Source organism: Lepisosteus oculatus, chromosome 11 (assembly GCF_040954835.1).
Source record: "Lepisosteus oculatus isolate fLepOcu1 chromosome 11, fLepOcu1.hap2, whole genome shotgun sequence".
In the NCBI taxonomy this organism is placed as follows: Eukaryota; Metazoa; Chordata; class Actinopteri; order Semionotiformes; family Lepisosteidae; genus Lepisosteus; species Lepisosteus oculatus.
Window position 1 is genome coordinate 37,537,609 of NC_090706.1, and position 15,826 is coordinate 37,553,434.

Below are 15,826 nucleotides of genomic sequence, written 5' to 3' on the forward strand. Positions count from 1 at the left end.
AGCGACAATACTAATGGTTTCCTGAAAATGTCTGTTAATACCTCCAAGAGTAAGCAATTACTTTAGGAGTTGAATAGACTGGATTATGAAGGCAGTGTCACATTTAATCACCTCAAGTATCTTTCCAAAAATACAACAAAGATATAGAGCAAGAAACATCAATTTCTTAAACAATATTGTATGACCTAGATGACCTTAATAACCTAGAAAAAAACACATAAATGGTGGGACCGTCCAATTTTCCCACACTAGTTCCATGCCCTTCAGTCACAAAAATGTTAACCTTCTGAATGATCATCTGCATAAGGCCCTGCTGACCTCACAAGGCCGGATTACCATTTGTCTGATTTGCCTGTGCTCATATTGCCGCACTGGTATATTTTGTCACACATTCCATGAAGGCTTCTCTTTTTAACTTTGGATGATCCCATATTATTTCCGATTCCAGCCTTCCAACCAAGTCATCGACTGTACTCTGAACTCTGGTACCTGTTGTGATCATAGAAGGGGTTCACTTGTAGACCCAGAAATAGAATCTTCTTCATTTTCACAGACTGTTCAAATATTTTTCACTGCTTTCTAAAACTGTCCATTCTGATTTTTTTTAAGAAAATGGAAAATGACTGGGAAAATTGTTTAAAGAGATTTTGCTAACCTATATTTCTAATATTAAATACCTTTACTTGCCAGGAATCCCAAATGATTAAATATCCCTTGATAATTTTTACACTCAACTAGAAGTATTAAAGGGATTTGTGCATTATTTGTCTAATACTTGAATCAATGCCAAACAGACTTTCATTTTAACATCACATTCTATGTCACAGTTTGGATCTTTTATGAAAGAACATGTTTAGCCTTTTATAAATTACTGGAAATTATCCTCCAGAATGGAAACTGTGGGAAAACCGTCAAATCATATTAAGCTATTTGGAAATCCTGACAGGTAAGTGAAGGTATTTAATGATCTGTTGATAGATGTGAAAAAAGTAAAATTCTGAAAGAATGGAAACGAGATGAATTTGCAAATTCACACTTCACTGATGGATGCAATGATGTTGTGGAGACCACAACGAGATTAGTTAAAAGAAAGACCACAAATGAAGAAAAGCAGCCTAATGTTGGCTTGAGGGACCACTGTTTATGTAGAGACATACCACGGTGTGACAGTCAGCTTTTAAGTTATGTGCTATGATCTCAAGGAAAGCATTTTACAGCAAAGTGGGAAAGAAAAAATGAGCGAATTTAGAGAATAATGAGACTTGATGTTCACAGAAACATTTATGTGTGGAGAAAGCTGGGGGAGGAATTTTGAGTTAATGAATGAAAGCAACTGTGAGGCACAAGGGTATAAATTTTGCAAGCCTGGAGAAGTTTCTCTGGCAAGACAGACTCATAAAAGGTTGAAGAGCACACACATTAAGTGGTCAGGTGCTCTAATGATCATTCACCTCCCTTCCATCAGTTAGGAAATTCAGCTGTGAGAGGGATGAGGCCCAACCAGTTTGAGGGGAATCTAAATGCTTGAGTTTGAGGAACAGTTGTACAATGAGTGTCAACTTTATCTGTAAATAAGAAAAAGTTTGATCATGCAACCACTGAAATGAGTTCTACTGAAAATGAAAAGGCAGAAAAGTTTGACATTTTTTGATTGCAGGAAGCTGAAAATAGTTGTTCTCTTCTGGATTCTCTTGGCCTAAGAGACAGAGTTGAACAACTTTAGAACTACTGTAGAAGCTTGTCTTTAACTTTCCCATGGTCTAACCACAGATTTGCTGCCTGCTATTGTCTGCCTTGTTAGTTCTGGATTACAAGAAACATTTCTTCTTGATTTTTTCAGCTTAGGCATGGCATGTCTCAGCTGGTTTTATTATTTCTCAAGATTCAGAAACTGCTGTGTCTCACTGCGGTAAAAGCACAGCGCAGTGTCATCAAGAGTAAGCAGGAGTTGTGGTGAGGGGCAAACGGGTCGGGGGTAGCGCCTGGCATTGGCGGATAGTTCGATCCTCTCTACCTGCGTCCTGTACTTTCCACTTGTAAATATAGCTGGAAACACTCTTATGTTTTTTTTTTCTATTTTTTTAGTTAAGACGAGCAAACCTGAAGTAAAGTAATATGTTTTTTTATTGTCTTTAGTTTTATGCTAAGTGATGTCACTGTTTCATTAAGGTTTTTAGCGTGTGCAGTATATTTGTTTTAAGGGTATAAAAAGAGTGGGTTGTCAAGAGACGAATACAGAGCTCCGTAGTGTTTATTGTGAGTTAAGTGGACTGTTAGAAATTATTATGATGTGTTGTGTTTAAACGTGTTGTAGTATATTACAACAACAAAAAAAAGTTTTCTGTCAACGTTTTAAGCAGGAGAAAATAATATTATGAGGTGGGAAGTTTGCTACCTGGCTACCTTCTTGCAGTACTCTTGACTTGTAAATATCTCTGTAAACCCTTCCCTGTTTGTTTTTTCAAATGTTTTAGAAAACACACTTTTAAAAAGAAACTCCGTGGTAATTCCTGCTGCGCGCCGGTAACGAGAGACGACCAACTCTGAAACTGCCAGTACTGGAGGGAGCCGCTAGATTTCACCACAGCCAGGCCGCACAGGGTCTGTGACGTAATGCCGTCAGGTAGTCGCTCAGTACATTTTACGGGAGTTGTAGTTCTTAAGCCACCAAGTCCTTAATGATTGTCTGTGAGCAATCATAGCCAGTTTGTATATACCCGGCTCCCCTTAAGACAGGGTTACACAAGCACAGTGAATTCACAATAAAGCGCAGTCAGGTTAGTTAAACCATGATTCGAATTGTACTAAAACACAATGAAATAACCTTACAAGCATAGGTAAACCATAAAAAGCTATAAAATCATTCAAATCTAACATCGTACACCTTTCACAGGCTAACTTTCCAGTGATGGATGGAAAGTGTTAGAATTCACTTGAAAAACACAATATGACTTCTATATCTTACTTTTTTAAATCACTAGATCTACAGAGAGAAGGGCCCAACTGACCCTCTTCCCCGTGAGGTTTATTTCTTTAGGAAATTTCCTTTCTAAATGTCATAATTTCTTAGTCCCTTCACCACAGCAGTACATCAGTCACAGGCACCCTCCTGAATATTTCTGATCCACATGAATGCAATATTCTATTTTCCTTTTCCATTTCTAAATACATACTCCATTAATTCTTTTTGGAAGGATGGATGGGCCATTCTGTTTGAAAATAATATGTACAAAAGACAGGATCTCCTAACACAGTGCCATAATTCTCACAAATAGCCCTGCCAGTTAGCATTGATTTCTCTAGGCAGGAAACGTCTTTATGTGACATAGTAAGAACCCCCTTCATCTTCATATGCTAGGGCAGAAAGTGGAGCAGACCACTCTGGGAGACAGAAGGGCAGGAAGACCAGAGCTAGACTGAGCAGTGAGAGCCAACAGGCAGCGACACACCACAAAGATAAGTTACTGTAGGCAGATAATGAGAATTGATAGACCCTACAGGTAAGATCAATACCATCTATAGATATTTTAAGGTGAAGGGCAAATTGTAACACTATTCTTGGCAAGAGCAACTTGCCAGAAACAAAAAAAAGGCACAGAGATCACAGCCATGACAAGCCAGGCTCTGACAGCATTCTGAGGAATATCCCTACTAACTTTTTTAGAGTCATTCCATGTTCTGAAACCCATTTACAATATTTTAATCAAAAGCAGAACTCAAACACCACACTTAAGTTACATCCTGCTGTCTACTATGTAATATAAATGAAATTTATGTCTATGGGCTTTTGTACCACAGTGAAACAAGCAAGGCAAGGTACCAACATACTCGACTTGTACTATTACCCTTACAAAATGACTTATAGAGGAAAAAAATTCCTTTTCTATAGAATAGTCCCAATTCTCTACACATGCCTTTAGGATTTTTTTGTTTTACAAAAAGACTGGCATAGCTGAAAGGCCCCATCTATACTTTATTTCCGTTGTAATTAAAAAAGGTTATAGATGAGTTGGGCATTTGAAATTTGTGAAGCTTTAAATAAGCAGAAAATATTGCTAAAATAGTACAGAAAGTATAACTTTTCTGTAAAGTAATACTCAAAGTTTTCAGTAAGAATTTAAAAAGAAATCTATAAAAGACAGATTAACACAATAAGATTAGCTATATGATTTAATGAGTGTAGATATGGGTATCCAGAACTGTGTAAAACTGCTGCTTAAAATGAAACTAATGCAACTAAACACCTATTATTACTGTTCTACAATGAACTAGAATAATTATGATGGCTCCAGCTATGCTTTATTTAAACACTGTAATGCCAACGTTTCTGTAATGTTGGGTATGTGATTTGTATTTACTGTGCTAAACAGACACAATTGTGTTTACTGTGTAATTCAATTCTATTCATGTAACAAACTAATTTGTAACATACTGTAACTGGTTGTGGGGTTTTGTACCCATTTCTAATATACTGAACTAACTTCCATCTTACTACTCCATCTATTACTATTGCAATAATCTGCAATGAAAGGAATGGTCAAGCAATGAAAAAAAGGAAATTTTAGATTTATTTTCATATCACAAGAAGGTGTTAGCATTGCTCATCATTCTCCACACTGTCGGTTTATAACTGCATTTTGGACAGTGACACAAGTTTTGTGTTTCAAATGGTGTAGTGCCATCAAGAGACATTTCCACCTCTTAACTCCTGGTCGATTTTGTCAGTGCTGAGACAGGTGTGGATTTTCTGAATTGGAAGAAACCTATTGAACAGATACAAAATGAAGTTAAAGCATGACCTTATTTTACTTATTGATTAGACATATTTGTGTCAATTTCCTCTGTCTTCCTTTTATGGCCATCTAAATGAAACTGTTTAGCAGCTTAGCAGTGGTTCAATTTAAGAATATTATACAATGGCCCTTGATTTTGCTTTTTTGAATTTGTCATTAGGCTCTTTTTCAGTGCTGATTGTTTCTTGCCTAGGCAACAGATAACTGCTCCACATCTCTCAAACAATCAGAAAGCATGATTCACCGTTCTATTGACTTTAAGACCCTGTGATGCCTCCAGTTTATTTCAACCTATATCGGCAATTCAGGGGAGCAGGTGATTTAAGGTCCAGTTTCCAGTGTGGACAGTACATATTAGGAAAAAAGACCGATCAGAATCACACTTCAGCTCCTCAGAAATTTTCAAAGACTTTCATATTTATATCTTGAGCCAGCATTTTCATCTGCATAAGCTAATGAAACAATTACTCTTTAACCAGACATGTTAGATTTGACTGTATGTGTCCACACTTGTACTCACTATCATGCACTGTCAAATATTCACTGCTTTACTAAGAAATAATGGCTATAAAGACAAAAATATTTTAAAACACTGGCTGGCCATATAATATAAATAAATCACAAACACCACTGTGGTTCTCTCTTCTATCTATATTAAAACTGTTTATATTAAAAGTCTGATCACAGTTCATATAAATGTGATTAAGAAAAAAGCCAGTTTTTTTCAAATCTAATCTAAGCTTTAATTGCGGAAAGAATGAACAAAACAACACACTGATAATCAGTAAAGCTCAGAGTGTAGTTTTCAGATTTATTTTATACGACATTCTGGTCTGCCATTTATTGCCAGTGGAGGGGAAAAGGTTGTGGGATTTCAGGCAAATAAATAAAAAAAGGGCCATCAAATTACTTCCCAAATTCCTAATATTTCAAGCAAGAGGGATTGGGTTATCATAAACCTTGGTCACTAAGTAGTCCTGACAGGATTAAGTTTACAGGTTCTGGGGGATTGAAGTAAGTAGCTCAGAAAAGCACCTTTACTCTGCCATCTGGCATCTTCACATCCTCGGTCTTTTCTAATGCTCTCTTGTGACAAATCCATCCTTTGTAGAGTCATAGAAAATCAGGATGTGGCTCAGAACTCCATGGCTGTGTATAGAGAGACCCTTGAGGTTCCATGGAAACCAACAACAAGTCTTGCAACAAAAGAAACGTTACAGCAACTCCGTCGGCACCAAGCTCAGTAGCGAGACTGTACCATCCAGCTGCATTTGCAGATCATTAAAAGCTGTCTCTGTACTGTAGTAGTGGTCAGGCAAAGCACTCATTCCACTTTCAGGGTTTTAGGAGCTTTTGAATCGGTTAATTATTCTTATTTTTAATGGTATTTGATGAGGCTTTATTAAGTTGGAAGACGGGTTTTTAAATTGTATTTGCCATTTGGAATATTTAAGAGCTAGGTAGGTAGGTCACTTTTTAGGCCATTAAGACCCATGGGGGGAATGGGGGACGAGGGCCCCTGGAGGTGGAGGTAATGTGGCCTATTACCCCCCGGAAGGATTAATCCCCCGGTACCCATTTGGAAAGCAGGCTGAGTGGACCTGGAAGCCGTCTGGAAGGAATAAGAGCAAGCTACAGTGCTTGCCCCTACCTGGGATTGAACGTGGTTCCTTCCGGTCAGGAGCTAGACGTCCTTGCCGTCTTAGCTCCCACGGCTTAAGAGCTACAGCAGGGCAGTATTTGCCAAAAACTGAAACCGGTTTTCTGCTTCAGCCAGCTTGCTGCAGCACATCCTTCCCATTGCCTCGAGGCCACTCTATTGTGACTATAGGCGATGCCCTCTAAAAGCCACCACTTTACAGGCAGATGGTCATTTGCTCTCGAAAGCAATTTCTGCCATTACCAAACCCAAATACTGTGTGGCGTAAATGCCATGTTGTTCATTTCAAAACATTACTCTGACATTTTGTTAAGCTGTTATATGCTTAATAAATTTTATTCATACATTTAAATCCTATATCCAATTGAACTGAAATTGTAAACTAAATGACGATGATAATCTCTATAGCTGTTTGTATGAGACAGAATTACCCAGAGGAAGACTTTAGCTAGAATAACTAAAGTCTATTAAAATGACTATAGGCTGCCAAAAATAACACATCTTGTGAAAATATGCCTTTTTCATTATTTCCAACCTCCTCCTCCTTAACAGTTTAGTTGTTTTAACGGTCTGTAGGCTTTCTGCTGTAAATGCGAAGTGTTAAGTTACAAATCCGCTCTGAATCACAGCTCAGCAGTGACAGACGCATCTATTTTTAAGTTTGGATTTACACTGGAGCCTTTCTGAGTTAAACTGCTCTTGGAACAAACATGTGGTGGGTGCATGGTGTACCGACTTGAGGAAATGGGTTCAGACCTTGCGGAAATGATCTTGTTACACTGACAACAGAAACGCACTGCAAACATAACACCATCAGGCTAAACAACAGAAACTCTGGGCTTGACGGGAAACAAGGAAAACAGAGAAAACAAATAACTGAACAAAACTATGGCACAGGTTAACTGGATAAATTTAATTTACCTGTACTGTATATTAGATTTCTTTAACAGAATCTAAAGATAAAATGTATAACTAATAAAACAAATACTGCTGCTAATGATGATGATGATAAATGCAAAAATAAATAAAAGCAGGGAAGGTACTGTTCATAATTATAGATGTAAAAATAAAGGAACTATTCCATAAATTAAGAAGACACATAAAAGGAGACTTTTCTTCCCCAATGTTTTCCCCATCAGAAATATACAATAATACATCAAGGTTAATAATTCATTTAAGACTAGCTGCTAAAGCAAGAATCCTGCTAGAATGTAGAATCCTGGACAGTTCTTTGGCAACACATAAATATAATGCAGAGACACGCTACTTTAAAATCAGGACCAAGTGCTGTGAGATTCAAGGACAAACTACCAGATGATGATGTTATTGTGTCTGTTGTGTTTTGTTCTGGGCGTTCCTTGGAGCTGTTGTATTACTTCTGTGCCAAGACTGCTCATTTTAACATGATAAGGAACAAATTCAGGAGCCTGAAAGAAATCACACAGTGGTGCACTTTGGTTGGTAAGCAGCTTGAGATAATGTTTTAGTTTTGCACCGCCTAGCCAGACCATGAAAATGAGACTAACATAGCCACACGGTCCAAAGAACTACTGCAAGGGCAGGGACAGGGAGGAGGGAAGGATACCTCAGACGCCTGTTAAAGTAAGTGATTTTTACCTTATTATTCAGCCTTCCCTCAACAGTGGCAGGTGTGCAAACCAGAGAACTCACTCGTTCAGCAGTTTTCAGAGTGAGAACAAGTCTTCCCTGCCGTGGAAAACCCTCTCTCGTACATGGTTCTGCCAATGGAAACTTTCAGAACGTGCTCAGCTCCTCCAGCCACTCATGGCTCTGCGCTGTTGTCTTGCCTCTCTAGAGTTGTCTACACCTAGCTAGATGCGTATGTTTCACATCAACATGCGCGGGCGATTGCAAATCTTTATTTTTAACCATTTGTGCAATGATTTAACAGCTTTTGCATGTTGAACTGTCAGGCCTGTAATTTTATTTCCAAATTTTTGAAGGGAGAAATTTGCAAGTTCCGTTCGTTATGGAACCTAATGGTCTATTTCCCATGTTCTAAAGTATTCACGCGCTGTGATTTTGCCAAACACAAGGGTTTTAAGGAATGTAATTGCCAAGGAAAGTCAACAACTGGTTGAGCAGGGTGAAGGGATTTGTCCTCTCTGCGGGACAACACTCCGTAATGAACGCCACCCTACAGGATACTTATCCTACAGACAAACGGTGAAATTCTTTGCAATAGGCCCCGTGGATGGGACTGGAAAGAGTCACACTGCCACACCGACGTGCCCATACCTGTCGCTGGGTCGACCGTGCGCTCGATCATGTGGTCATCCTGGTGCACCCACTCTCCGTTGCACTTGAAGTAGATCTGAGTGGCCGGGGTGGAGCGGCAGGTCAGGGTCACGGGCTTGTTCTTGACGATATAGACGTCGTCCGGCTCCACCAGGAAGTGAGGCAGCAGGTCTGAAAAGGCTGCTGGGAGGGGGTTCGTCGCAGTGGCGATGTGTTGGGCATCTGTGAGAAGTAAAGAAAATGTCGCTCAATGAAGGGTCACAGCATGTTATTAATCCAAGAAATCAAGTAGTTAAAACACTACTTGAAGGATCTTAGGGAGCGGGTTTCGACGATGTGTCTGGATAGTTCCATACACCCTATTTATCATCTATTTTTGTTTCATACATCTTCACTTCATAACCACAGAAATCAGAATAAAGGCATGCATCCCTTCTCAATAGCAACACTGTGCTGCAAGATTTGCATTAAAGACAGACAATAGCACATATTTATAATATGTAAGGGCCAATTTCCAATTGGCCCTTACTAATCATGGCCTCCTAATAATCCCCCTCTATGAATTGGCTACATTACTCTGCTCTCCTCCCCACTGATAGCTGATGTGCGGTGAGCGTTCTGGCGCACTATGGCTGCCGTCGCATCATCCAGGTGGATGCTGCACATTGGTGGTGGTGGAGGGGAGTCCCCATTTCCTGTAAAGCGCTTTGAGTGGAGTGTCCAGAAAAGCGCTATATAAGTGTAAGCAATTATTATTATAATTATTATAATGTGTTTTAAATAAACAGAAATGATGGTCTTTCTCCTCTTTGCAAAAAAGATTACAGTATATTTGGGCAATATGGAATACTGCTTTCATGTTCAGAAGTATATTAGAATAAGAATAGAGCGCCAATCTTTTATTCATCTATTCTTTCTCAGCAGAGCAGGGTAAAGAACAGCAGATTACCAGTCTATATTGTGCTGGCATTGAGTTGTTAAAACAGACTAAAACACGCAATGCAGTATCATTGGTGTAGCAGGAATTCTTTGACAGAAATTCTCACAGAAACACAATTGTGAAGGTGGGGTGTTTATACTTTTTTTCTATACTTGGTTGTTAAATATATATATATAAAAACCAAATGCAAATCAGATGAATTTATTCTGTCAGCTTTAACAGCCAAAGGGAAAAGAACAATGGAATGATCTTGACAACTGCTGACGACAATGGAAGAAAAACTAAAGCAACAGGCAACTTGCAGTTACTATAAATTTTATATGTGTGGCATCCTGGGTTGGCATTTGGATAGTCTGGGATGTGCCACCTGAATTAATATTAGGTTATTAATATTAATATTAGATTAATATTCCTAGGCAGAGAAATAAACTGTGCTGTGTCCAGACAATACCATCATCATGACTGTGAAGTTCAAGGTTATGGACAGTAATCCTAAATCCTGGCACTCCTGTGAGCAATCAGGGCAGAAATTGGCCTGAGCAGATAATTCGACTGTCAGGCCCGGATGGAGTATGTGTGGCCTTGTCAGAACAAGCCTGAAGCACGGGCATGTCTTAGAACTACTGTTAATCACGCTCTTCGCAGATCAGAGCAACGGTGCTGGGAGCCAGACATTTTCTGCTGAAAGGCTGCAACACTTCACAAACATTACATGTCTCGGTTCTAGGAGGTTTTAACTCCTACATAATTTAATGGACAGCAGATTGCCAAACCAGAGAAAGGCTGCGCAGTTCTTTAAAATCTTTCACTTTGTATCCATCACTTCCATGGTGTTGGGTGGGAAAAAAAAGGATCCCTCATTTGTAAACATTTACAGTCTTTCACGTTCACTTGTAGACCTTGCAGAGTCGAGACATTTTCCTCGCAATAAAACACAGTAATAAACAGAACGTGAAAGGCTTCATCCTTTTTTGACACATTTCTCCTCTGTGTAAAGCCATGTGCCAGGTTGAAGCATCTCAACAGTAGCCCCAGCTTGTTATTAGATGTCAAAGAGTATTATTGATTGTTTTCATGCTGCAGGTAAAATCCGGTGCAGGTACGTTGAGGGTTCCTTAGGTAATCCAGGGATTCTAAATCTCTCCACAGCTTCTAGTTGCACCGTATGGGCTAGAAACTCTACAGCAGTCATCACCTTCCTGTCAGAGACACTTGCAATCAATGCTATTCGTTTCTGCATAAAATAGTATGATTGTAAACGCAGATGACCAGCTCCCCTCTCGTTGGCCTGATGTAATGAAACAGTCTGAAGAATACATAAATTAAAGATAAAAAGTGATTTTTCGGTTACCGCTTGTGTCTCACATACTTTACACCAACAGAAACAGGAGAATAATGAAAAAGAATGCACACACTGGCAGAAAACAAATTAGGAATATGTTGATGCCTGGTCTTTCCTATTTTTACCGTCAATAAGCTTTGACCTTTATGTAGCACCAAGCTGCAGACTGGACTGAAGATTGCAATTGTAACCAACACCTGCTTCAAAACAGAAAAGACTGCATTCTTTATGCAGGGAGGAGTGCTTGCATGACATGCCTACAAGGCTTGGTATCTGACCTCCTACCTCACCGATTTTCCCCTCATACAGCAACAGTGCGTCTAACAGGTCTTTGAAAGCCATCTTAATGAATATGCAGCACAGACAGCGCCTGTTCTCTGTTACTTAGCCTTAAGACTACTCGAAAACTTTTAATGGTATTTCAGCTAGAAGGAATATGAACGTTTAGTTTATTATATGTTGTCTTGCACTAGAATTATCTTTATGTATTTGTATTTTACTGTATTTTGATGCAATATTCTGTCTGATCAAAGCTGAAAAAGAGCTTAAAGATGTGGACATTGCACCCAAGACATCATAAACACAACAAAAGTGTAGGTGGTACAATTATATGCAGTCACACACTTCCAATTTTGATAGACAGATCTAATTAGAATTAGATTAAAAGAGATTACATTGCACAGGGAAACTGAAACCTTCAGAAAAATCAACCTTTTCCTTCTTCTTCATTTTTCAGCTATTCTCATGGGGCTCTAAGTTGTTGGTATTGTTGTTTAGCTAAAGGAGTGCCTTTCTTACAGAACTTGCCACAGTTTCTTACAATGCATTCACGATTCTGCACAGCACTTCGATAGTCAACTCGTGTCCAGTACTGCTGATATACAGGGTTTTTCAACAGCACTTTCTCTGATGCTTCTCTCCATAATTGAATGCTGTTGCCTTACCTTCTTTGAGTCCAAGACTTCCTGATGCAAACATGGTGTGTAAGAAAGTCTCCGGCAAATATTTACTTTAAATAATACTTAGTTCCTCAGTAGCACAGGTGATGAACAAAGCTTCAGATGACTATATAGTCACTGAAGCTGTTCAGTAATTAATATCTCCATTTTCCATTATAATTTGTACTTCGTTTCAGTTAAACAAATGTCTAAAGGTTTTTAAGCATGAGCTATAAAAAGGGTTAACTAAAACACATCAGCGGGCAATAATGTATAACAAGTACACTCAAAAATTTTATTTGTATATATAAATATCAAAATATATATATTTTATCAATATATATATATATATTTACTGTATATCTTTTTTTGCAACTGTACTGCCTGTCTGACAATTTGCATTTAAAATGTTGCCTGGAGGAAATGCTAATCCCAGGTGTTACTAAACATGGAAAACATGCAAAACATGTTTGCAGCAAGAAGGCCTGATTAAAAAAACAACAACAAAATTATCAACAAAAAGTATTAGTGGTGGGTGTTTGTCTGGCAAGAAAAGTCAAAACAAAACCACAGGTCACGGGAGAGAGGACTAAATCCTGAAATTAAACCTCTTTCTGTAGAGAATAATAATAATTTACCATGAGAAATCCAATGCCAGTGAAAGGCTTTACATTTCTGGCCTGAACCTTCAGTTCTGCTGTCTCTTGGAAATCCTTAGCTACTCAGTTCTCTGCCTGACCTTTTCAGGTACCGGCTGTCCACTCAGAGAGCTCAGCCCAGGTCAGGGACAATATTAGCCGGCTCTACAACACCATCCTGCTCAGAGAAATTATCTGGCTGGCAAAACACATGTCATATTAATGTCATCCTTGCAGCTTCCCTTTGTCATCCCTCTGCCAGCGAGCAGCTTGCTAATTCATCAGAGTGAAATACAGTGAGCGCACGGTGGCACTCACTGAACCCCTGCTAATGTATCATGTACGTGTTTAACTCTTAATGAAAACTAAATGTTCTGTGTCCAATGAGGGACATCTATCACTTCCCACAACCCTTCTGAGCTTCCCCCCTATTATATTTGGCAGGGTGATGAAACGGAAAAACACAAATTATTTTTTTCCAGCCCCATATTATGTTCTTTCGTACCTGCAGAGCAAAAAGCCTCTCCGAGTGCCCTGAAGTGAACGATGAGCATCTTTGATGTTACAAAATGCAATTAAAATTTCCAAAGTATAGTAATAACTCCCTAATGGCCACTTACACTTTAGGATACTTAGTGCACTTGTTTTATTTAGTCTCCTTGCATTCGTGTGCTTAAGGTGACCCATTTAGCAGGAGACTCCATCTTCGGCTGCCATGCCATTATCTTTGCTTGGGCACCTCCATTTATATTTATTAGGATTTGAAACAGAAGCTTGGGGTTAGAGCTCAGAGTGGGGAAAAAACTTTGGTTGAAATTCACTTCCTGTCATGTAGCCAGGAGTCCACCCTGCCTGCACCCAAACACACCATGGGATGAGATTATAATATATGCATACAAAAAAAAAGCAACTATAAATTTAAGTCAACAGCTCAGGCTAAGGAGAGCTGGTATAGTCTGAACTCATTCTCTTTTTCTCTGGCCTGACACAGAACATATGACTCTTTTAGAAAGAGCATAAGGCATGCCTGTGGCGCTTTTCTGTTACTGCTTCTGGAAGATGTGAATGGAATACAAAATGGTCAAACCTGGACAGTTTTGTTTTCTGAAGGCAAAACACATGGATGGCGATGAAGACAAATCCAGCAACAATAAGCGCTAAAGGCCTGGATCAACCTTAACTCACCTGCTGACAACTAAACCATAAACCTGATGCTCAGTAGCTCAATGATATGACACACCCCTGCCGTACAAAGTGGAAGACACAGATGGTATAAGAACATGGGACACTGTAGCTGAGAAGTTGAAATGTGAGCACTGTTACATGAAGAGCTATAGCAATATGTATATTTTATGTTATTTTATAATTGCATTACAGCCAGCAGTTCTATCACATTACAACTCATAGCTGGAAACCCACTGAAGCTCAGCAGTTATGACCATGGTCGGTACTTGGATGGGAGATGAGTTGCTTCTGGAAGAGGTATTAGAGGGGCCAGTAGGGGGCGCTCACCATGTAGTGTGTGGGTCCTATTCCCCTAGTATAGGGACATGGACACTATACTGTAAAAAAAAGTTGCTGTCATTTGAATGAGACATAAAACCGAGATCTGTTCATTAAAAATTCCAGGGTATTTCTCGAAAAGTGTAGGGAAGTCATCCCGATGTCCTTGCCAAATTTCACCCCAGTCTTTACCAGTCTTGGCCTCGTAATGAAGTGGTTTCATATCACTCTGTTCTCCTCCCCACTGAGAGCTGGTGTGTGGGGAGCATTCTGGAGCACTCTGGCTGCCGTCACATCATCCAGGTGAGGCTGCACACTGGTGGTGGTGGTGGAGGGGAGTCCCACCAATACAGGTCTATTACCTGTAAAGCACATTTGAGCGCAGTGTCCAGAAAAGCACTATATAAATTTAAGGAATTATTATTATTATTGCATTATTTAAGGACGTTTTTTTCTGTTAAGTAATGAAACAAAACCCACGATTGGTACCAGTAAACATATTTCTTTTCAAACGATAATTTCTGAGTTCCATGTGGTTTAAGATTATTAGATTCCTCTTTACGAGCAGGGCACTTGGGTACCTCAGCAGTTCCTCAAGATGTAACACACTTAAAAGCTGGACTTGCCTGCTTCACTGAGCTCCACAATCATGTTTAATTTAATGCCTATTATGAATCTTAGTTGCTTTTGTTGTTGAGGTCTTTTTATTTTATTATCAGTACTGTTTTAATTCTGCCAGGTACACCTCCGCATCCAAACTCTGTTAGGAATAGATATGAATTACAGGAGCATTTCATTAATACAACACTTTGAATGCAAACATCCTATTCCCCTTAGCCGACTTGTAAAAAATACATTAAATCAAAGAGAGCGCAAGAGCAACATTTGAAGTTTAAATGTATAACTCTTATATCTGCTATTTATAAAAGATGATTTCAGAACGGACCTTCTCAGTCCTAATGTAATTTAAAGTATAGGTCACCTTCAATTTTGTATGTCCCTTGACATTGGTTTTTAGAGGAGTTAACCTCGGTGTCCAGGCTAAATTCCACTATGGGCTTGTACAATCTGGCCTGCATAAATCTCCCACTTGATTCAACTGGTGAAGCAATTGCTCATTTCTTCTGATCATCCATGTAATGGGGCTGCTGACTAGAGTGGGTACCATCTGCCACCCAGGTGGGTGCTGCACTTCATCACTGGATAGGGTGGGTCACCCCCAATATGTGAATCACTTTGGGATCCATCTGGATGAAAAGCACAATACACATGCAAGCGATTAAACCATAATTAATTAAACCATTATTAAAGCTTCACATCCGGCGGCCTGCAGCAGAGAACTCAATGTTTTGTCCATTAAAAACCATCACAGAAGCCCATTCTTTTTTGGAGGTACATTACAATGGTTACAAAAGAGAGGAGGCCATTTGGCCCGTTTGGTAGTTAATTAATCCAAGGATCTCACCCAGCCATTTCTTGAAAGAAGCCAGGACATCGGCCATTACATGTTAGTTAGCCAGTCCCCTGCGGTGTCTGAGGGGAAGAACTCACTCTCCAGTGTGCTAATTAACACCTCATTTTCAGAGCGTGATACGAGAGCGATGGGCTCCATCCCTGCTATTCTCTGAATAATACAGGCAGGCCAGAAGTCCCGCCGCGTTTCTAATGTGGTGCTCCAAGATCTCTTAGGAAACGTGCTCAGGTCTTACAAATGAGGCGACACCAGAATTTGACCAGAATGATAGCTATTAGT

General features: G+C 39.4%; 1 protein-coding gene across 2 annotated transcripts in view; it reads right to left on the reverse strand.

Moving 5' to 3' along the window:
* unc5a (unc-5 netrin receptor A) overlaps positions 1–15,826 on the reverse strand; it is a 194,511-nt gene that overhangs the window by 74,212 nt on the left and 104,473 nt on the right. For both annotated transcript variants that reach the window (XM_015350036.2, XM_015350034.2), the window contains exon 2: positions 8,713–8,934. In XM_015350036.2, coding sequence (XP_015205522.1) covers positions 8,713–8,934 — 222 coding nt within the window. The remainder of the gene's footprint in view (positions 1–8,712; positions 8,935–15,826) is intronic.